The 22,830-nt window shown below is 35.3% G+C and overlaps 1 protein-coding gene across 1 annotated transcript; it reads left to right on the top strand.

Moving 5' to 3' along the window:
• The first annotated feature begins 2,425 nt into the window (after positions 1 to 2,425).
• Positions 2,426 to 21,394, top strand: UBLCP1 (ubiquitin like domain containing CTD phosphatase 1). Its single transcript, XM_069102473.1, has 11 exons — positions 2,426 to 2,716; positions 5,275 to 5,467; positions 6,280 to 6,371; positions 6,810 to 6,895; positions 6,978 to 7,093; positions 8,507 to 8,605; positions 10,596 to 10,633; positions 11,201 to 11,299; positions 14,100 to 14,216; positions 18,336 to 18,463; positions 20,222 to 21,394. Exons 2-11 carry the CDS (start codon positions 5,314 to 5,316, stop codon positions 20,247 to 20,249), a joined length of 957 nt encoding a protein of 318 aa, XP_068958574.1. The 5' UTR covers positions 2,426 to 2,716; positions 5,275 to 5,313; the 3' UTR covers positions 20,250 to 21,394.
• The last annotated feature ends 1,436 nt before the right edge of the window (positions 21,395 to 22,830 follow it).

Genomic DNA, 22,830 nt, shown 5'->3' with positions numbered 1-22,830 from the left:
ACATTGACATGGTCATGGATCTTAAGAAACTAAACTCTAAAAAGGATAACAAAATCCTCCTTACATACAATGAGGAATAGAGGAGAAAGTGGGTAGTTAGTCTAGGGAAGATGGAGTGGGAGAGAGTGCAAGGGTTGAGGTACTAGAAGTCAAGGTATAGATAAAAGAGGGTTTGGTAATGGAAAACAAAGGGCAAGGTGGAAAGTCAATAGACTATGATCAGATCTAGAGATTTCAGCATTCTTGAACTTGGACGTGGTGCTTTTGTGGGTGATGGCAAGATCAATGGTATGCTCATCTTAGTATATGGCTGAGGTAGAGTGGGTCATGTGAAGTGAGGAGGCTGAGGAACTGAGTGGTTAGGGTGTTTGAGTGAGAGTCAATAAGTGTATTGATTAAAGTCCCCTACTATAAGAGCAGAAGTTGGGGAGGAGAGTAAAATTGTGAGCCAAGTATTGAAAGTACTAAGGAGAGTAACTTGATGATCTATAGACAATAATTATAAGGACTTTGATGGGGGAGAGGAGTAAATATGAATAGCATAAACCTCAGAGGAGTCAAGGTTACTGAGTGATAAAGGTAAAGGGAGAAACTAGAAGTGGCAATGGGGGGAGGTATAGAAAGAAGTATTCCAACTCCCCTGTGAGTTGAGTCAGTGACCTGATAGGGGTAAGTAAAAGTATAGCCAGTACTAGAAAGAGTGGGCAGAGAAACTGTGTCATGAGGGGAACCAGGGATTTTGATTTCTTGTTTAAAAGAGACTTGATATGGGACTTGAATGAAGAGATATGAGAAAACATTCCCAACTTAGACTTTGGCAGAGGTGGGAGGTCCACAGGTATTACACATTGTACATATTTTCAGACTTTTTCAATGTATTTGTCAGTTGTGCTGACTTTTTTTTTCCTCTCTAAATTTGTCAAGTATACCTAAGAGAGAGGGGGAAGGATATGGTAAGGTAAAATACAGAAAATATCAATAAAAAACTTACAAGAGAGATTTGATAAGTCGCATAAAAATTTCTCTTTTCAATCCCTAAAAACACTACATATCAGACTTATCTATAGTACTAGACATGTTAGAAATAACAGTAAGGCCAATAGCTAAGTACTGGGGAAAAAAAGTCAAAATAAAATTCATTTAACATTTATTAGGGCCTTACTATGTGAACAGCACTATACTAGGTCCTGGGGGGAAGGAGGGAGGGAGTTTATAAAGACTAAACAGGACCCTGTACTTGGTCCCAGTAATCAAGGAATTTATTATGCTCTAGGGAGATAGCATATTAAAAAGTGAAAATGCTTATTCAAGGCAGCTAGGTGGTGCAGTGAACAGGGCACTGGGCTTGGAGTTGGGATGAACTGAATTCAAATCCAGCTTCAGATACTTTCAGTGTGACTCTGGACAAGCTACCTAACTTGCTTGTTTCCTCAATTGCAAAGTGGAGATAATAATAGCACCTACTTTGCAGGGTTGTTTTCAGAGTCAAATGAGATATTTGTAACGCACTTAGAACACTGCCTAGTGCCCATAGTAGGTGCTCATTTGATTCCCTTATTCCAGGGTCTGAAAAAAGACTTGGATAAACTCAGAGTGAAGAGGATGACTGGTGTCATTTCATAAGTCATGAGATCACAGGAAAATAGACCTAGAGCTGAAAGAAACCTTAGAAACCATCTGGCCCAACCATCTCATTTTTAAGATGAGGAAACTGAGGCCCATTGAAGTAAAGTGACTTTCCCAGTCAAACTGGCAGAAAGTTACGGAGAGGGGATTCACACTCAGATGTCCTAGCTATGTATACGGATCCTTCCTCGTCTCCCACTGCCTCCTGTGGCCCAACATGAACGTTTCCTCCTTCTTCCTTTGAGAAAGATTAGCTCACGTTTACAGGTAGACAGCTCTCCATGGGGTTTTTCCTCTACGAATGTCAACCGGCACCTTCTCTGCAACTTACAGTCTTAGTCTCTTAGACCATGATGATTTAGTAGAGATCGTGCACCAACACGTACGTGCAACGGACTGGACCCGAAGGCAGTTTCTCCTCAAACAGAGCCCATCTTTCCTCACCCCGCCTGACAAAGGGTGGGCTTTCCTCACCAGTGAGGAAGGGGAGAACAAGCACACAGGAAACTAGGATTCAGAGATGCCAAGGGGTCATACGGATAAATGCCGGGACAAGAACGCGATGCCAGACACTCTGACTACAAGACCTGAATGCTTCCTACTTTCAGAACCTCCTGACATAGACCGTGGAGGGCAGGATCTCTCGGGACCAAGGAACTTGACAGACACCTCTGGAGGCACCACATCCAAAACGCGCAGCCAGGAAAGGACAGTTCCATGACCTGCCTGCCCTTCCCCCGCCTAGACGCTGACGTACAATGTGCACATGCGCAGTGCCGGCAGGACGAGGGAGCCGTCAGCGCCTTCTTGCCATCTACATCCGGGTCGCAGCGACCCTAAGCCTTAAACTTCCCATGGAAGTAGCGACTTCAAGCGTTAGCTATCTTCGGGAGTTGCCCGTTTCTCTATGAGGACCGCTGCAGCGGCTCTCCTTTCCCTCTATCTCTCCCTAGCTACACCCCAGGCTTCCCTGACTTCCGGTTCGGACGACCAATTCCGGTTCCTGTCCGCCACTTCCGGGCGGCGCAGCCGGTTCCGGTGTGGCAAATTCTTGTATCCGCCGCCGCTGCCAGTCGGGACTCCGTTCCAGGTGAGGGGGCGGGACGCGCTGCGCTGCCCCGAAGCGAACTGACAGAAACCGGCGGAAACCTCTGTGGGGAGCCGGTCCCCCCCCTTTCCCTTCCCTGAGCAGCTCAGGTCCCCTCTCTTGCGGGGCCTGCGGTGCGGGGACCCCGGCCGGAGGCCGGATCCACCGCTGTCCCGCGGGCTTCCTGTGGTAGTGAGCGAGATGGGAGGGCCAGCACAGGACCCGGGTGTTGGTGAGGCGGGCCGGAGGTGTCGGGATAGCCCCCGTGCCAGCCTCAGCGCCCCCCTCACAGACAACTTGTTTCTCCATCCTGTTTCGAAGCCTCCTTGACCGAAGTCCTGCCCTCCCGCCTCATCTCAGCCCTCCTCCTCGCCTCCGCAACCCCCCCCCCCCCGCGTTCTATTCCTGGTAATGCCCTCTGCCCTCCTGAGAGCATCGCCAGTGTTAAGGCTGTCTTACATTTATCACCCTTTTCTGCTGTGCCGCTCCTGCGTGTGTGTGTGTGTGTGTGAAGCTCAGGGCATTGCAGAGAGCAGACGTTTAATTCACTTGGATTCCCCTGCTTCCTTCCTTTTCTGTGGTCTTTGAACTTTTCTTTGAAGTGTGGGTGGTAGCATGCCATTTATAGAACTATTACAAATTACTGGAGGTTGTAATGCAGTGAGAAGAGCGCTGGATGGGGAATCAAAGGATTCCCGCCCTGCTACTCATAGACCCTGTATGACTTTGGTCAGGTCAATAGCCTCATTGTTCTCGTTTAGATTATGACCGAGTTGTGCTGGGTGATCTCTTAAGATATCTTCTAATTATAAATGCTACCTCTTTTTTTTTTTTTACAAGTTTGAATTCTGATCTTATAATTGTTCATTTGTTTGATGTGTTTTTCCAGAATTTTTTTTTAACGAATTTTTGTAACTATTGATAGAAAATGTAGAGGGAAAGGTCAAAAGAAAAGCCTTGCTGGAAATATAATTGTGTGTATCTAATAATAAACATGCATTATTGATGGTTTGCTGATTTTCATTTGAACACGACATCAATTGGGTCTTCAGTTGAAAAAAAGCATACAATACAATCCCTTCATTAAGGGGGTTAAGAGAAAAAGTACTGATGTAAGTTACCTTATGCATTGTTACTTGGATCACTTTCATGTGAAGATGTATATTATAAGGTCTTAGAACTGAAAGGTCTTTATACCATTAAACCCTTCATTTTACAAAAGAGGGAACTTCTTGAAGCCAGACAGGTTAAGTATTTACACGGTCACAGAGCCAATTAATGTTAGAGTTGAGATTATAAACCCAACTCTTAGTACTGTGTACTTTGTACTGTACCATTTTCCTTCGAGGATTATAAGATTTGGAGCTTGAAGGGACCCCAGAAATTGTCAAATCCCATCCCCTTCTGTTTTATAGATGAGAAAAGTGATACATAGAGGTTGTGACTTGTCCAGGAATTTGAAGTCATAGTGCTAGAGCAACAGGTTTGAATTTCAGCATCTATCTGTTGCTTAGTGTTTATGAATATTTAAATATCTTTTATATTTATGGAGATTATGTTAATTTTAATGTTTGTACTACTATATATGGCATACTGTTCTAGCCAATGATACTTAAGCAATTGGCATTATTCTACACTTTTGACTGTTTTCCTCTCAGAGGAAATTGATTTCACTCAAAGTTATAGGTTAGCATTTTTTATGCTATTTACATAAACAAATCATTTCCCTTTTATTCATGCTGTTATTGGAGTTCATAAGATTAAGTAAATAACTAAAATAGAATCTGGTATCTTGAATTATATTAATAGTGATTTTAAATTATTTAAAATGAAGCAAATTTTGTTCTAATGTAAGTAAAGTATGTTTAAATAGTTATAATAGATCTTATAGCTGAGAGGTCATGTTGAAGATGCCTACAGATAATTTTTTTTTTTTTTTGCTTTTTTGAGGGGCAATTGGGATTAAGTGACTTGTCCAAATTCACACTGGCTAGTAAGTGTTAAGTGTCTGAGGTCGGATTTGAACTCAGGTCCTCCTGACTCCTGGTCTGGTACTCTATTCACTGCACCACCTATGGGCCCCAGACTACAGATAATTTTTATGCCAATACTAAGAGATTTTGAAATTCAGAATTTGCTTTTGTCCTACCATTTGCTTGTAATAAATGGAGAGAGAAGGAGGTAAGGAACTATATTTTGTAAGAATTCAATTAAATGTTTCATTAGCCAAATGAAAGAGTTTAGAAATAACTTTTTTTAAAACTAGAATACCTTGACTTATGAAGAGAAATGATTTTGTAAAAAATCTGTAAGTGCTATATGTTAGCTATAATGATGATGATAATGTTGATTATGATGATGTAGTAGTATGGGGAGTTGAGAGAGAAATGCATGATGATACTGAATAACACAGAGTATTGTAAATAATAATTTTAAGTGACCACATTTTAATTAACATTACATCACTAAATTTTAGAACACTATTCAGATCTTAAAGTGTTACATATATATGTATATGTGTATTCATTTTAATTTTTATTTGCCTATTCCTTCGTTTCTAGGTCTTTTGACAATAAACTGCTTGATCGCATGCTTCAGTGATGTCTCTCTCTCTCATAATCAAATGGGGTGGACAGGAATATTCGATAACCACACTTTCCGAAGAAGATACAGTGCTAGACCTCAAGCAGTCCCTCAAGACACTTACAGGAGTGCTACCAGAACGCCAAAAGTTGCTTGGTCTCAAAGTTAAAGGTAAAACCATTTTTAAAAAAATAAATAATTGTGTAGAGCTTTCCAGCTTTCATTAAAGTACATATGTATTTTTTTCTTGAATGTTACTGTGATATTTAAATATCCTTTTGCTTTAGTACAGTATTTTCCCCCTGCTTTGGATATTTGCTGGTCTTGTTGCTCTTAAGTAGCACAAATGAGCCTGTAACATTTTAGTAAGCTGATATATGAAAGAACTGTTAATAGTAAGATTACTTTTTATTCTCTTGAGAATTACCAATCCTTATTCTTTTTATGATTATTTTTTTCTTAGAGTTCCATATCTTATACAGAAACATTAGGTGAAACAATAAGAGTGTTTCTTAAAATTCTGGGCCTTTTATTCATCCCATATGATCTTTTCTGCTTTTAAAATGAAGATGGTATTCTACTCACATGAACTTTGTAAAGGTCTTTCCCAGCATTTATGGCATTTAGCTTTTGTAATAATAGCTTTTGAAGGGTAAATTTTGTGTAGTTGAAGTGGTGACCATTTGGGGGAGGGGTGGCATTGTTCTCTTTGGAAGAGTATTTTCTTTATTTTGATTTAGTCAAAGATGAATTTATAAAGGTAGGGTATTTTGTGGGGCAAAGGGGAAAATAGCACTAAGATCAGCTACTGCTTTTTAGTATTTTAGACATATGGCTATTTTACTTTACGGTAACATTGCTATGCCAGTTTAGTTTCACCTGTTGTGAAATTGTATAGATTTTTATGTTAGGGTTTGTGTCATGGAATAGTGAAGTTGGCTTTTGAACTTTAGTGAAAAAACAGTCATTTGCTTGTATTGTAGGCAAACCTGCAGAAAATGACGTTAAGCTTGGAGCTCTCAAACTGAAACCAAATACTAAAATCATGATGATGGGAACTCGAGAGGAGAGCTTGGTAAATGTTTACAAACCATTTGTTCCTTTGAAGATGTTACAGTCTACCTTACCCTGTTGTACCATATAATTGTGATAGGGTTGTCACAGTCTAGGAGTAAATAAAAAAAAGTAGCATAATATAACAGGCAAGCTATTAACTCATAGCAGAACATAAGTATATATGGAGCTGTTTCACATAGAGCCATATGTAGGTACTAAAGTAGCTGGAATGGGGATCACATTTAATATGCCAAACCTTACAGTGAAATGTTATCCTTAGAAATCTTTCACAATATGTTTTGAAAGACATTCTCCCTCCAATTGCTCACTGTTATTTAAATTTTATAATGTATATTTTTTAAAATAGAAAAATTATAGATAATTTGCATTAATTTGTTAAAATAAAGATGACAAGAAATATTAAAATCAAGGCTATACTTCTTTTCGATATTTATAGGAAGATGTCTTAGGCCCACCACCTGACAATGATGACGTTGTCAATGATTTTGATATTGAAGAGGAAGTAGTTGAAGTGGAAAATAGGTGAGTACTTAGTACTTTCAGAGAAAGTTGGATTTAAAATGAAAATTGAAAACTTCAACTATGTTTTTACTTTTTCCATTAGGGAAGAAAACCTGCTAAAAATTTCTCGAAGAGTTAAAGATTACAAAGTGGAAATTTTGAATCCTCCCAGGGAAGGGAAAAAACTTTTGGTTCTAGATGTTGATTATACGTTGTTTGGTAAGTCAACTTATAAGAATTTTCACATTTTGGGGGAGTGACTTTTAAATTAATTTTTGACTGTATATTCCTATCTTTTTATTTCTCAGCTATGCTCAAGAAGGTATTTTTTTTTAATTTTAGAATTTGTCATGTTGATTTGGAAATTAACAACTTAAAAGAAATTGTACTATGCAACGTTGCCAAATGAACGTGTACAGTTTATGGTAGAAGAATAGACATATTGCCATACTACCATTCTGTTTATTAGAAGTGTATTTGCAGTCATTAAATTAGTGCTTATTCAAAATTGAAACCAGTTTATCAGTGAATTAGCCTATTTTTTTAAATGAGGGGAGCTGGGTTTGGTTTGCATTGGGAATTGATGGAAGTAATCCAAATATATTTTTCGAAATAACTAAATTTAATTGTATATTTACACACTCTTCTTCCTTACCATCTCAGCTTCAAACTCTGATATATAAATGTATCTGTATTCTTACTGACTTGACAGAATGTAGATCCAAGAGCAATTTCACTAAAAGGACAGTATTCTTTTAGATTTATGAAACTAGTATCACACTATTAACTTTAGATTCCAAGGGAATAGTTCTGTCACCAAAGAATGAATTTCTTCACTTCCAAATACTTGATACAGTGTATATTAATTTGAACCTATGCTTTTGTTTTCCGTTGTTTACAAATGTTTCACTCATATTTATGTTTATTAAACTTCATTTCAACAGACATTGAGCATCCATTATGTACAATACATTTTATTAAATCCCGAAAGTAAAAGAGAAACCCAAATAACTTAAGACCTGACTATTGCCCACAAAGAGATTTTCATTTAGTAGAAAAAAATAAAACATGAACACAAATAACTTTTATGCAGAATGGAACATATTATGTGCATAAAAGAGGTAAAGATCAAGTCCTGTGAGAATTAAGGGGAAAAAGAGAACTCTTCTAGCCAGGGGGCTAAATGAAGGCTTCATGGAGAAAGCAGCAGTAGTAAAACTGGGTTTTGAAAAATGGATAGAACTTCAGTAGTGGGTATGGAGGGAAAAAAGAGGAAAGGAAAAGAACATTCTAGGACTGTGGTACATTGTGAGTAAACAGTGCAAAGAGGCAAGATGTGTTCATTGAAACATGTTCCGTTTGCCCAGCATATAGCATATGGATTGCATTAAAGGGAGAAGTATGCTGTAAGACTACAAAGGAAGTTTGGGGACAGGTTGTAAATGGCTTTGAATTTCATTTTAAACTTGAATTTGTTGGTGTTGGGAGCAATGCAATGAGACATGTGTAATAAAGGATAATTTTGCAGTAGTGTCCAGGATGAATTAAAAGGTGGGATAAATTAGAGTTAGTTGTATAGCAATAATCTTAAATTAATAATTGTCTCACTAATTTTCTTGATTTTCTTTTTAGATCACAGGTCCTGTGCAGAGACTGGGGTAGAATTAATGAGGCCATATCTTCATGAATTCTTAACATCTGCATATGAAGATTATGACATAGTTATTTGGTGTAAGCTACAGTTTTCACTTAAAGATTTCCTTGTGTATCATTTAGCCTTTCTGAATGCTTATTCTTAAACCCATAAATTGGTATAAACCTTAAGAAGGAAGCCTCCTTTGGACTTATGTAAGAATAGCAGAATTAAGTCAGGTTGAATGAAGGACTTTTTTTACTTTCTCATATGGTACAGCATGGGGTTTTTGGGGTTAGAATGGGTAAATCAAGACCATTTTCTCTATTGTTTCTCCAGTCTTAAAATGATGACATGTTTTAAGGGGAAAAAAGTTTTCTCCACAGAGCACGGTGTTAGGTTAATGTTTTGATAATTTTTTTTTTAATTAGGGAGTATTGCCTTAAAATTGCCTTAAAAATATGGATTAAAAAGTATAGTAGTATTCTGGCAGCATCTTTGTCTACATCACTATTATTCCCACTGTAGTGATAACAGATAGTTTTTTTTTTCTTGGAAGGGCAATTGGGGTTAAGTGACTTGCCCAATGTCACACAGCTAGTAAGTGTTAAGTGTGTGAGGCTGGATTTGAATTCAGGTCCTCCTGACTCCAAGGCCAGTGCTCTATTCACTGTGCCACCTAGCCACCCCATGATAGCAGCTCTTAAAGCTTTAGCATTTGGGTCAGATTTTTCCACTGACCTTAAAAATTCTGATTGCTTTCAGTTACATATGTAAAGTAATTCTTTTACCACTTTTGAACTTTCCCCAAAACTTTAATTCACTGACCTCTTTCCTAACATCTGAATGGTTTGAATGAATGAATGAATGAATTGAATGAAACAATGGTTTCATGTTCTTTCTACAAATATTTACTTTGTATCTTTTACGGACAGAGTACTATACTAGTTTTTTGAGGAGATATAAAAATTAAATAAGACTCTGTCCTGGCCCTCATAGAGATTATTCTTTAGTGGTGATCTGTATGGCTTGTTCTTTGGACCAGAGGAGCTTGTCTCTTATCATTTACCTTATTGTTTTACCTTTACTCATGAACCAGTACCTAAATAGTTGGAAAATGGGCACATTGTACATATGTATTTGTTTTGTTGCCATCAGTAAAGGCTGCCAGGCTCAACAAGTGTTATGTTCGTTGACCCTGGCAGAGGACTGATTATGGTTTGGTAGTGACCAATTGCTAACACATATAGGAAGACACTCATAATTGTAGTAATACCACCAGGAGTTCTGTTTGGTAGCATTTGCACAAATGAGATAGAACTCTGTGTACCCTATAATGTGCAAATATGTGACTTGGGAATCATCATGTAATGGTACCATTTCTTTTTTTTTTTTCCCTTTTGGAAGGCAATTGGGGTTGAGTAACTTGCCCAAGGTTACACGGCTAGTTTTTTTTTTGTGTGTGTGTGTGTGTGTTACGTGTCTAAGGCCAGAACCAAACTCAGGTCCCCCCAACTCCGGGTCTGGCGCTTTTACTCTGCCACCTAGCCGCCTGATGGTACCATTTCTTAAAGGGAATTTGCAGCCTGACGTATGGGTGCTCTTCATTTATAATAATTTTAAGCAAAAGATGTGTGTATGTTATAGAAAATAGGAGTATAAATTTAGGGAAGGATCTCAGAGGTTCTCTAGTGAAAAGAGCCAGAGGATGGTCTGGGATTGAATCTTGACTCTCCTATGCTTGACCGTAGGCAAGTCATTTAAACTCTCTGGACATCAGTTTATTTGTAAAATGAGGTGATTGAACTAGATAACATGAAATTCCTTCTAGCTCTAAGTCTATCATGCACTCTGCACAGTGGTGCAGAATTTTCTTTCTTGAAGATATACCAAAAACAATTGGTACACTTTTTTTGGCTCTTAAGATTGATGATAATGCTGTCAAGGCACTAATGGATATCTATTGTGATTACTTTGCTTTGGGCGTTTTTCAGAGGAAAGCTCCTTCTATACAAGAGATAGAAGATTTTACTATTATATTACATAATTTGAGTTTTTCATATTTTATAATTTTCTTTTGTATTTTAGCTGCAACAAATATGAAGTGGATTGAAGCTAAAATGAAGGTAAGTGTTAGAAAACAATTTTTATGGCCACTAAAATTTCAGTAGTTACTAGAAACTATAAAAAATGTATGGTTTTAAGTATCATTAGAATGTAATCAATGAGATAAAAAGCAAAACTATAGTTCTGGGAGAAGAGATGTTATTACAGTTTATTTGGATTTGACATTTAATGCTTTTCAACATAGAATTGCTTATCCATTGTATCTGTTTTGTCTTTTAAAATGCCAATTTGAGTCTCTTTCAATTACTGTGTAATGATTGAAAAAGAATGATACTCTGGACAAATAAGAAGTTATATGTTTTTGAATTTTTTTAGTTCAATTTTATCTACTCTTCATTGATCTTTTTAACTTCATCTAGTAAGGTTTGTCAGCTCAGCATAATGTTAATTATATGGGTAGAAAATTAGAGATGCAGGAAATGATATTTGGAATGTCCCTCTAATTGAGCCAGTGTCCATATGTACTGATACTATGGGAAAAAAAAAAGCTAGCCGAGCACTGAAGAAGAGCAGCAAAGTCTTTCTGAAATGATTGTCACTTCAGTAATGGGAATTTTTTTTCCTAGGAGTTGGGAGTAAGTACAAATACAAACTATAAAATCACCTTCATGTTGGACAGTGCTGCGATGATAACAGTGCATACCCCAAGAAGAGGCCTAATAGATGTAAGAAGTGTTTTTATTTGAAAATGTATTTACCTTTTGTTATGCTTGCCTGGGTTCCCACAAAATAATAAAAGAGTTAGAAGAAGACCTTTGGTACATTGAGTACATCATCTTTGTAGGACTCACAGAAACCCAAGAATTGAACAGAAAAAGAAGTTATGGATGGTGTAGTAGACTAGGCCTGATTTAGACCTGTTTGATGCTTCAGGTTTGGAATTGAAGCAGAATGGAACACTTATAGAACATCTTATAGTTATCGGAAGGAGGTTTACTTAGCCATATCAAAGGAGAGATATGCAAAGCTGGTTTTCTATAGCAATATAATATTGATTGATTTGGGTGTAGCTTCTTTGGCTTTCCGTTGCCTGTGATGGTCTGCTAGTCAGGAGGCTAAAGGAGGAACCAGTAGATTCTTATGCCTTGGCTCTTGGAGTCACATGACCAGAAGTCTGCATTATCATCTGCTATAAACTGAGTCTTTAGTTCTTTGAATCAGTCAGATTTAAGGGTTGTCTCGATGCTTTTTAAGAAAAGCTAGTTTAATCTGTGTCAGGGAGAAACTTATAAAAAGCTAAATCATCTTTTGTGGCAGGGCCCTAGGAATATTATTTCTATGACAGGTGAATTTTAATCAAGGTTGATAAAGGAAATGTTCACACAATATAATTTGAAGTATATGATGCTTTACATTTATATTCTTTTGGTTAATAAAGAGCCAAACTGATGTACTATAGAAAGAGCTTATGAATTTATGCAGATGTACAGAAAAGTGGCAGATGAGTTTTGATTTGGGCCAGTGCAGGGAAATGCAATTATGGAGGAAAAAAAAATATGCATACCACACACACACACACATTCTCTCTCACTCTCTCATATAGATATAGATATGCATCTATCTATATAGCACACTAAACTGACAGCTTCATGGAACAAAGAGCCCATAGTCATGTATATGTATGTCTATATATCTGCCACCATAATCAAAAATAGTTAGCAAAATATTACATATTAGCATAAATTAAGGAGTATTAAAGTATTAAAAACAACAACAAAACATTTCCTACCTCTGTATAGAATTGTGATTTATTGACATCTGAAATTACATGTGTAATTTTGGTTGTTGCCATCAAGAAAGACATAATGGAATAGAGAAGGTCCAGAGAAGAGCAATGAAAAAGATAGTCATTAGGGAGCAGCTGTATGTGGATAGATTAAAATGGTTAAGAATCTTATTACTATGTACTAAGCACTGGAGATATAAAGAAAGCCAAAAACATAATCCTTACCCTTAAGGATTGCAGATGAATGAGACAACATGCAAATAATCATATACATATAAGTTCTATGTAGATCTCTATCTCTATCTAGTGGAAGTAGAAGGTCATATCAGAGTCTGTGGGGAAAACAGGTACATTAATGTACTGTCAGAGCTGTGAACTTGTCCAGCCATTCTGGAAAGCAATTTGGAAGTGGGTCCCCAACACTATTAAATTGTGCTTACTTTTTGACCTAGTAATACCACTATTAACCCAAAGAGATTTTTAAAAAAGAGTAAAGGGACACATGTACAAAAATATTTATGACAGCTCCTTTTGTGGTAGTAAAGAATTGGAAATGGAGGGGATGACCATCAATTTTGGGAATGGTTGAACAAATTATGGTATATAAATGTGATGGATACAATACTTATATTGTATTATAAAAAATGATGAAGGGGATGGTTTTAGAGAAACCTGGGAAGACTTGTCTGAACTGATGCAAAGTGAAGAGAACAGAATTAGAACAGTGTTATTGGCAAATCAAATAACTTTGAAAGACATGGGTACTTTGGTCAACACAGTAACCTCCTACAGTTACAGAAGACTCAATGAAACATGATACTCACTTCCAGGTAGAAAGTGTTAGACTCATGGTGCAGATTGAGGCATATTTTTGGGGGAGACATGGCTAAAGTTGAAATTTGTTTTGCTTCACTACACAAGTTGGCAGAGTTTTATTTCTCTCATTTTCTCAGTTGTGGGGGAGAGAATTAGGAGCTGAAAATAAAATAAAATTGAATTTAAAAAGTAGTGGTTTAAAAAAGTAAATTTAGAATTAAAAAAATTTTGAAAAGTTATGTTTATTAAAAAGGACTTGTTACCATATCATCTATCAGGAAGGGGCTCCTTTCTTTTTAAATGCAGTATTGCTACCAAATGAAGGCAAAATAATGATTTTTAACAGTAAAAATTTTTGAAATTGTGGAAACTGACACTAGAAAAACTAGGACTAAAATGTTCCTTACTAAGATACTTTTGGGTATCTTAATCAAGATTCCATGATTTGTATGTCAGATAAATAAGAGAAAATATCCAAAACTGTAGGCCCATATAATCACAGACCACTTGAGTATTTCCATTTCATATACATTTTAGAAACTATGAATGGTTTTCTTTTATATCAAAAGGTTGACTCAATTTGATGGTAGAAGATTTTCGTTTTCTTATTTCAGAGAGACTACCTTGGTTTTAATTTTGTTTGGACATCAACGAGCTATCTAGAAGTTGATTTTGTATTTTCTTATTTTTAGGAAAATATGTAAAGCATTGTAGTTTTTTTATTATAAAATTTGGGAGTTACTCAAAACAGAGACTCCCATTTTTTCAGTTACCACTATTTGTTAATTTGCTTATTATTAGAGAAAAATGAACACTATTGCTATTACAAGTTGTCATAGTTCTCATTTCTTTTAAGTGGAAGAATTTTTGTTTTAAGACTTTAAGGGTCATATGTAAATAAAATTTCCTTTTTTATCTTCAAGGTGAAACCTCTTGGTGTTATATGGGGAAAATTTTCAGAGTTTTACAGCAAAAAAAATACCATTATGTTTGATGATATTGGAAGAAATTTTCTTATGAACCCACAGAATGGATTAAAGGTAATCAGTCATTCTATTGTTATTTTATATGACATAGAAGAAAGGGCAGTAACAGAAATTTGAAGGAACAATTGTTTGGAACTGTTCTTAAGACCACAGGCCAAAAGAAGCTTAAATTGTTTAGAAAAATTCTTAAAACTGAATATTTTTCTCTATCTTTCTGTTTTTCTAAACTCTTTAAAATCTGTATGTCAGATTAAAATAGCACTTGAGCACTTGAATCTTCACAGTTTAATTTTATCATATAAGACATTTATAGCAAAATATGTAAGGTAGTTAAAAATACCTTATTACTTCAAGCACCCTCTATGTTTGAGTCATGTCTCCTTGATTAACCGACTCATCTTTTTTTTTAATTACTGTGAAAGCAATCTAACTGCAGAACAACATATCCTGATTGACATTTGACTCACATCAAAAACAAACTAATCAGTTTATTTGTTAGCATAAAATAAGAATATTGGCAATAAAATTTTTAGTTCTGTTTTTCTTAGCAACACAGAAAAATAGATTGTTAATTTAAAAAAAAACTCTAAGGGAAACAAATTTTTGATGCTTTCCTTACAAATTGACATTGGACAAGAATACTGATTTATTGAATTAATGGGACACAGTTGAAATTTAGGCTTGGAAAAGAATGTGCTTGAAGATAGTATAATCCATATTTGATAGTGATGGCTGACTCTTTAAATAATATATAATGCTAGGGGGAAGATGTGCTTCAGGAGTTTGAAGGTCAACATGTATTTGGAAATATAAGTATTTGCTTTTTTCAACAAATTTTCATCTTAATACAAGAGCATTAATTATGAATTTGCTTGTATGGACAGAAATGTTAACTAATAGCTGTCAAAAGCATGATCTTTGAGAAAAAAAAAGAATCCAAAAAAATTATCCTGTTGGATAATAAGTGGTTAATCTAGTATCTGCTTGAAAATATTTAGGGAGTAAGGGACCTATTACCTCATGCCACTTTTGGATGATAACAATTATTAGGAAAATTTTCCTTAAATCATCCCTGTTTGTTTCTTTGTGATTTCTACTTCACTGTTCCTAATTTTCCTCCTTGGGGCCAACCAGAACATGTGCTTTAAATATTTAAATTAGTATCATGTCCTCTTTGGGTCTTCCTCAAGTTAAAAAGCTTCAGTTCCTTCAGTCAGTTTGCCTGGATTTGGGGCCCTTTACCATTCTCACTTCCCTTCTTTAGTGTTCATCAGCTTATAAGTGTTCTTTCCAAAATGTGTTACCCAGACTGGAACACAGTACTTTAGATGTGGCCTGATCAGGGCAGTCTGCAGAAGACTACATCTCCTTATTCCTAGACAATATGCCTTTCTGAATGAATCCCCAAAGCTCATGAGCTTTTTTTAGCTGCCATATCATTGTTGACTTGAATCGAGCTTGCAGTCTGATAAAATAAGCTGCTGTTGTCTAGTTATGCCTTCCCCATCTTATATGTGGAAAACCAGTTTGATCTTAGGATATCTTGGCCTATCGTTATAGCTTGTCAAAATATTTTTTGATCCTGATTTTGTCATCCATTGTGCTGGTGATTCTATCTGGCTTTGGGAATCTGTAAATTTGAAGAGTATCGCCTTTATGCCTTTATTCATGCTATAATGCAGTGTTAAATAGCACAGGGTGAAGCACACATCTCCCAAGTTGACATTGATCCGTACTGACTCTTTAGGTCTAGCCAGTCATCGAATTCCAGCTGCAGGAAGTACAAGTATCTAGAGTACACCTTTCCCACAAAAGAATTAGGAAAGACTTTAGCATATGCTTTGCTAAAACATAGGCAGGCTTTATCTACAGCATCCCTCTGATCTAGCGATTTAGAAACGTGGTAAAAGAAGGAAATGAAATTAATTTAGTATGTATGGCCTGTTCTTGATAAAATCATCCCACAAATACGGCTTCCTCTTTTGATTTTTTTTTTATTGTGACCTTATCAGTTCTCCACAAATACAGATATCCAAGCAGAGAATAAAAAAAAAGAGGATTGCATATGAAGCTGAATTTCTTTTGCATACACAGCATCACTTTCTAAATGTTCACTAAATGTCTCTTTAATGTTACATTCTGGAATTTTTCTAGGAATCAGACTCTATGGTCTGTAGTTTGCACATCAAATTCCTACCTCCTTTTTGACCTTCAATTCTATAATACGTGGCTTAGAAGTCTCATTCACTAGTTATTTCAGTTCTGAAGAATGTAGTTTGGATTAAATGACTGGAGCACATTAAAGGTAGTTAGATGCTCTCTTATTATCTCTCTCTTTATCTTCAGTATGAACTCTCTGTTGAGCATTCTTGTTCTATTCTTTCTAGGTCACTATACTTCTTTTTGACACTCATAATCCAACCAGGGTGAACGACTAGCTGTTCTCTAATCTGGTCTGCCATTTCCTGTCTCTGTATATTTACAGAGGCCATTCTCCATACCTGAAATATACTCCTTCACTCTAGCCATTATAACTACTCTTCCTTTGAGATGTAGCTCAGTGCTACCTTGAAACCTTCCCTCTTATTTCATCTTAGAGCATTTGTTCCTTCAGATTGTCTTAGGATACTTTGCTAGATCTTTTCTTTTACCCATCACACTCATGTTATATTGAAGTTTTTTGTATATATATCATATCTGTTATAGTAGATTGTAAACTATTTTAGGGCACAATTTTCATGTGTTCTCTCTTTGACTCCTCAGTGTCTTCTGTAGTACCTTAAATTGTTGTTGAGTTTTTCAGTTGTGTCTGACTCTTTGTGATGCTGTGGACCATAGCATGCCAGTATTATCCATGGAATTTTCTTTGCTAAGATACTAGAGTGATATGCCATTTCCTTCTCCAGTTAAAAACAGATTAAAGGCAAACAGAGGTTAAAGAACTTGCCCAGGGTCACACAGCTAGTAAGTGTCTGAAGCTGGATTTGAACTCAGGACTTCCTGATTCCAGGCCTAGTGCTGTGAGCCATCTAGCAGCCTCTACCTTATACATAGTAGGCGCTTAATAAATGTTTGTTGAAGTGTGGTAGAGTTGTGTTGGGCGGTCACTTAGTTCACCTAATCATTCCTCTTGATTTATTGGTAGGTAGTACACAATTCTTGTTTGTGCTTGTTGCTGCTGGCCACAGAATGAGAGAAGTTTGAGGTCAATGCCATCCTTATTTCTGAATGGTGATCTGTATAATTTAGAGGTGACTTTGTTTCCTTAATTTGGTCAAAATAAGGGCAGATCAACAAAGATACTACAAAGTAAGATTTTTTTTAAAGTCACTACATAAATGTTTGAGGAATATGTGTGATATGTGGAAAGACATTTTGTCTCTCAAAGTTCTATTTTATGACATAAAATAATTCTTGGACTTTTTTGAAGGCTGAAATTCTTAATGCTTTGCACGTAATCTGTATAATATGTCCATGAAGTCCTAGTTGAAGAGAAGATAGCAACAGTAGTTACATATAATTGGTTTTGCAGAAACATCATGGGAGAGGTTGCCAGTTCTTTAGTTTACTTAAATGAAATCGAGTCTGTTTGAAGTTGAAGTAGTATAGACTTATTACTTTGTCCCATTCCCTATTCTTATAGTTCTGAAAGACTACTCATAAACAAATTTTTTCATTCTTCTTTTTATTATTAAACTCATCACTCTAGCCTTGACATCTAGGCAAAGGATGAGCAATAATGAGATTAGATTATATTTTGACTAATTTTATCTGAATGAAATTATCTGTATTTAAGTAGTAAAAGATTTAATTGAGAGAGCCGCTTGAATGTTAGGAGGAGAAATGCAGAGCAGTAGAACTGCTGTAGATAGTAGCCCCTTGGGGAATACGAAAGTTAGAAGAAAGTTAGTAGAATTATGTTTTCAGTCCTCAAGATTGATGTTTTAAGGTGAAGGAGGTGGCACAATGTGGTTGGATTCTGAAGGGGTTTCAACTTGCACTTGGATTATCAGTTTAATGATCTGAGACTATTCATATAGAAATGTTGCTGTTAGTGTTCAAAGGACTTAGTAATTTTTATAAACTTAATTATTAAATAGTAGACCATTAAAGGATTGCTACAGATTTCCTTATCTCAGTCTAAGGTGTTGAATGATCTTTGTTTCCTAATAGATAAGGCCTTTTATGAAAGCTCATCTAAATAGAGATAAAGATAAAGAACTTTTAAAGTTAACCCAATACCTCAAGGAAATAGCAAAATTAGATGACTTTTTGGAACTGAATCACAAACATTGGGAAAGGTAAGTACTAAATTTCCATTTTTCCTCTTGGTGTAAACACCAACATGTTTACATAATTAATTTGGAAACTCAAATATGCTCAACACTTCAGCTTCATTTTCGTTTGTTTTAAGTGTTTTATAATTTAGAAACCAAAGAGAATTCTTTTTCCTTGTCTCAGAATCTTCACTTTTTTCACAAACTGTCTTCTAAACATTTTGATGCACTAGCAGTACATGCTTTAAAAAGCTTTTATAGAATTTAGAGAAATAGCCTGTTGTGAATTTTCTGTTTAGAAGAATGGGAAAGAACATTTTTGTTATCTCTTCTTTCCTGAGGTAGATATTGTTTGGTGTCTGGTTCCCCTCACTGAACTGTGTTTAACACGTTTGGGTTATGGTCTTATACCTTGTAAGTAGCTGTATAACTTTGGGTAAGCCACTTAGCACAACTTGATGGAAGAGCAGTTTTACCAGGTCTGGAAAGTTGTGAAGATAAAATAAAGCATTTAAAAACACATCAAGCACCAGCCCTGAAGACAGGAGGACCTTAGTTCAAATCCAGCTTCAGACACGTAACACACTTACTAGCTGTGTGACTTTGGCCAAGTCACTTAACTGCAATTGCCCTCCAAAAAAGCAAAAAAATACAGTTTTGGGGTGGCCAGGTGGTGCAGTGAGTATGAGCACCGGCCCCAGAGTCGGGATGACCTGGGATAGAATCCGGGCTCTGATACTTAGTACTACACCCAGAAATAACTGGCCGTGTAACCCTGAGCAAGTTACTTAACCCCAATTGCTTAAAAAACAAAAGAAAACCACACACATCAAAAATTAAAACTCCAGAGAAATTGAAGAAATTATTATGTCTTGCAAGTAATTGAATTCCTATAGGAATTAAATCTTTAAAGTTTAGTTTTTTAATAGCATTAATAATAATGTTAATTAATGTCATTTTTTTGCTTTACAGTTTAAAAAACCCTTCATATAAATGTATATATAATATAAACATGCACATACACATGTTTTATTTAATTTTTACAGGTATGCTGAAGGATGTATAGAACAGCTATTATTATTATTATTATAATTGATCATCTCCATTTTTCCTACAAAGAAAACTGAGTCTTAGAGAGATCGGCTGAGCTTATATAGTTAGTGGCAGAGTGAGAACTACAACCTAGTTTTTTCTGGTTCCCAGGCTGGTTTCTATCCTCCATGATATGCCATTTGTAGTTACAAAATGTGAAAAAAACTGGACGCATACATGGTCGTCTAATGTAATCCCACTATGATAATAGGGAGGGAAAAAAACCTTGCTTTTATTATCTGGGCACTTTCCCCATTTGACTTTCATGATCAAGATCTTTTGGCGCATTTTCTGCAATGATTGTCATCCACAATTAGGTTTTTAAAAGCACTTTGAAATGTATATCACAGTAGATCAGGGGTTTTTAACTTAGGGATTGTGAGCTCATTCTAAAAAATATTTTGATAATTATATTTGAATGTAATTGGTTTCTTTGGTAATATTATATATTTTATGCATTTAAAAGCTTTATTTTGAAAAGGAGTCCATCAAGTACCCCTGTGGTAGATCTATGTGTTTATTTCTACTTTAGCAGGCAAATCCTCATTAGTTTTAAGCATTACTTTAGTGGTATACTTTTTTTTCTTTGAGGAAAGAAATGCTAAAACTTTTTTAGGGATTACATTTAGATTGTTTTAATAATCTTGGTTTCAGACAGCTTTTAAATCTTGACAATTTCATTTCTTGCAGGTATCTCTCAAAGAAGCAAGGGCAGTAGTTCTAAGATGCATTGGCATTTAACCGAAGATAATTGAGATCTATGGACCTTTCCTTGCTTTTATGCTAGATATTATGATGATAGTGCTGGACACTGAAGCAAATGCCAGACTGACTGCTTATACTTGGTCTTCCAGTTTTTTATTTTATTTTATTTTGTATTTTTTTGAAGATCACAGCAATAAGCTAAAAAGAAAAAAATCCAGTTTCTTTTTCTTACATACAATTCAATGTTACTATTTAAAAATAATACCTACTTCTGCACTGCTATTAAGGTATTATTGTAAATGTTTTGTTTTGTTTTTCCTCCACAAAAATGGAGGAAAATATATTTACCGATTTGTCCTAATGATGTCATTCAGTAACTTTGGAAAACAACTTCAGGCTTTAGGTTTTTGTTTCACCAAATCTCCAAAGACCAAAACCCATCTTGAAACTGGAAAGCAAGATTTTATTTTATATTTTTAAGACCAAAAAATTTGTGCTGGGAGCCAGTTTTGGTATCCTTTTATATTACCAAGGTTCTCCATCCTTCTGTTTTAGACACAGTTTTCCTTCCCTGTTTCAATATTTAGATTTCTAAATACAAACTTATCCCAGTTTGGTTTGTATTTGTGTGTCAGTGTTTCTTTGTGTAAGACTGGAAAGCACCAGCCCTAAGGCAAATGTGCCATATTAGGAAGAGGTGGATTCCTGGAAAATAATTACTGACAAACAAAATTTGAAGGGAAAAAAGTCCAGCTGCATTTGATGGCTAAGTAGAAGCATTTCTGCCTAAAAACCATTGTCATAAGCAGTTTAAAAGCACTAAATTTCAAATAGGACATGTCACAGATTCATCCCTAATAAAGCATGAACAAAAGCCCTTGTTCTGTTCTATTTAAATCTTGTCCAAGTGCAGACACCATGTCTCAATTGAAATATCTACCTAGCCATATGGTTTTCAAAAAGTCATTTATTTGCGATGCTTAAGCCTGCACTATAAAAGTGTGATGTGACTGCTGTTTTGCGTTATTGACAGTGTTACATTATACAGTTCTTGTATTTGAAAGAAGTCCGAGCCTTTCAAATAAACATGGTATATATTGTTCTTAAGGGACTCTAGCAGTGGTGTAAATAATAAATACATTTTCTTAAAACATTGGATATCTGTTTTACGTGGTCTTCTTTGTTTTGTCTTTTTTGCCACATTAACACAAAACATTAAAGTCAGCTGATGACTTCTTGAAAAACAATTAAGTTTTTATGATTTAAAAAGTGTATCAGTATCTTTTTGCATGTAGAATAATGCAGAACAAGCCTTAGTAGTTAGATGAAATACATTGAAGCATTTTTTTAACCTGAAAAGCTACAGTGTGCCTTTACTTAGAGATTAAAATATTATCAAAAGATAATTTAAGTTCTTAAGCTATGTTTAAACTAAAGGTTTTTTTCCCCAGAATTTTCCTCTTGGTATATCTTCACTTGCAGAATACATTATCATCATTCCAATCTTTATTGGTGATTTAAATGACATAGTAACTATAGTAATTAAAAATAGTAATTAAAAACTAGTTATTTTAAAGAATTAAATTGCAAACATCTAATGTTTTATAAGTTGTTTCAAATGGAATAATGCAGGATGATAACTCAAGAAGATTTGATAAAAGAATCTAAATTTTGTTTTCAACCATTAGGTGGTGCCAAAGCCCTGGTTAATTAGCCACTCATTATGCCTAATTAAACAGCAGAGGGAGAACTAGAATAACAAATTTAAGTATGTTCAGAGAATTTACTTGGAAACATATTTGAGGAAAATACATAGTATATTGGCGTAAGAAAGTACAGTCTCAGAATTGATATCTTATTTTTCCTCAGAATTGACTGCCAGATAACATAAATCAAACTACATGGAGGTACAGAAAATTTTAACCAGAATGTTAAGAGAAAATGGTGGTCTAGTTAATTGACTACAATGACAAGGGAGTTACTACTTTAAATATTAAAGATATATGGTTTACCAGTTTTCACCTAATCAAAATGCAATTAATTAAATGTGTCACTAAGATTACTGGAAACAATTTAATCATTAATTTAGAAGAATTTTAGGATTTGAAGTGTTCCTTATGAACATTAATTATTGTACTGATTGTGTACCCAAGCATCAAAATTTTGGATCGTAGATTTCCAGGAAAAGCTAATACTGTAATGTGACTTTAAGATTATAAGTTTAGAATATTTGGATACTAAATCGGAATTTTCATTCTTGAAACAATAATTATTAAGCAAAAACATCTACTTTGTGCAATTTTTTGGAGGCAGTATATATGAAAGGATGAGTCATGCAAAAATAGGACAAGAAAAGGCTCTGCCTTTGGTAATTTACAATCTAATTTGGATCTGATGGGGTAGAAAAATCAACCTTTATGGTTTCACCGATAGGAATATGGTCTTAATTTATATCTCACATTAGAGCAAAATTCCCCTTCTTCAACTTCATTTTGGGGAACTGGTGGAAAATATGTGAAGTGATGGAAAAGTGTGAATAAAAGGTAATGAATGAGAATTATTTGGATTTATCTACTACTAATAGTAGCTAACAT

The sequence above is a fragment of the Petaurus breviceps genome, unplaced genomic scaffold (assembly GCF_028583685.1).
Source record: "Petaurus breviceps papuanus isolate PSGF00001 unplaced genomic scaffold, PetGlider_PUasm1.0 551, whole genome shotgun sequence".
Lineage (NCBI taxonomy): Eukaryota > Metazoa > Chordata > Mammalia > Diprotodontia > Petauridae > Petaurus > Petaurus breviceps.
This window is presented reverse-complemented; position numbering and strand designations above follow the sequence as displayed.

Excerpts from the sequence above, each read along its gene's own strand:
- UBLCP1 (XM_069102473.1), top strand. The coding sequence starts at position 5,314 with ATGTCTCTCTCTCTCATAATCAAATGGGGTGGACAGGAATATTCGATA. Across the intron at positions 6,372-6,809 it reads GAACTCGAGAGGAGAGCTTG|GAAGATGTCTTAGGCCCACC; the intron begins GTAAATGTTTAC and ends CGATATTTATAG. Across the intron at positions 10,634-11,200 it reads GGATTGAAGCTAAAATGAAG|GAGTTGGGAGTAAGTACAAA; the intron begins GTAAGTGTTAGA and ends TTTTTTTCCTAG.